General features: G+C 67.0%; 1 protein-coding gene across 1 annotated transcript in view; it reads right to left on the bottom strand.

Moving 5' to 3' along the window:
• Positions 1-890, bottom strand: part of KCNAB3 (potassium voltage-gated channel subfamily A regulatory beta subunit 3) — a 6,145-nt gene extending 5,255 nt beyond the window's left edge. The window contains exon 1 of the mRNA XM_025194333.1: positions 667-890. Within this exon, the coding sequence (XP_025050118.1) occupies positions 667-890 (224 nt within the window). The remainder of the gene's footprint in view (positions 1-666) is intronic.
• Between the last annotated feature and the right edge of the window lie 175 nt (positions 891-1,065).

Raw genomic sequence — 1,065 nt, 5'->3', positions numbered from 1 at the left:
CTCCGCGTGACACCCCGCCCCCCCCCCCGCTCCCCACAGTGTCAGGAGCGGGGAACACCAGTGGGGGGGACAGGGGGCTGCCAAGCCTGCCCCACCAAACCTAACAGGCTGTGCCCAGGTTGGGGGGTATCCCAGAGCTGCAGGGGGCTCCAGGCCTCCCTGGATTGGGCCCATCGGCACATGGGTTTCCCACTGCTGCAGAGGGGCACGCAGGCTGGGAGGGGGCAGAGCAGGAGGACTTCCCTGGTCAGGGTCCCCTGCCTTGAGGGTCTGTAGCCCAACATGCTCTAGGCTGCAGGGGCTGCTTTAGGAACTCCCTCCTGGGGTGCTGCACAGCACAGCCTGGTGGGAAGAGTCCAGAGCACCCAACACCTGCAGGAGCCATGGTGGGGGGGTGGCCCAGGCAGGGATAGGAGGCTGCGGGTCAGGAGCAAGGAGCACTGGCAAGGCCAAGGGTGGACAGAAACCAGCAGCTCCTCATGAGTTTGCAGAGCTGGCTGAAGGAGGGCTGAACCTGCCCAGCCTTGCGGCTCCTAGCTAGGCAGAGGATAAGGGAGGTGGGTTTCCATGGTGCCCTTCCCTACAGCACCCAATTCCTAGAGCCCATCTCCACCTCCAAGACAGGTGTCCCCCCCTCCCCCAGACCCTGCCCGGTGCCACACCCACCTGTAGCTCATGCCGTGTGTCCCAGGCTGGGCCAGGAGCTGGGCCGAGCGCCCAGAGGGCTCGGGTGGGAGTTCACTGCCCCGGCGCAGCCCCGCTCCTGGCCCAGGCATGGTGCCAGCCCCCTGGCTGCGGCGTCGGAGGCTCTCGGTGCGCCCACCCCGGCCCTTCTTGGCAGTCGGGAGCCCATCGATGCTGAGCCGCGCCCCACGCCCCGCCGTGAGCATCGCGCTGGATGCCTGGGTCCCTCTGGGACAGCGCCTGCCCACAGCTGCCGCAGCTTGTGGCTGCAGCAGGGAGGAGGGCACCCGCACCCCATTCCCAGGCCCATGCCCCCATCTCCATAGTAACTGGAAGAGTTAAGCTGCTTAAAGAAGGCAAGTGCTGAGGACCTGGCCCATG

The sequence above is a fragment of the Alligator sinensis genome, unplaced genomic scaffold, assembly GCF_000455745.1.
Source record: "Alligator sinensis unplaced genomic scaffold, ASM45574v1 scaffold1745_1, whole genome shotgun sequence".
NCBI classification, from domain to species: Eukaryota; Metazoa; Chordata; order Crocodylia; family Alligatoridae; genus Alligator; species Alligator sinensis.
This window is presented reverse-complemented; position numbering and strand designations above follow the sequence as displayed.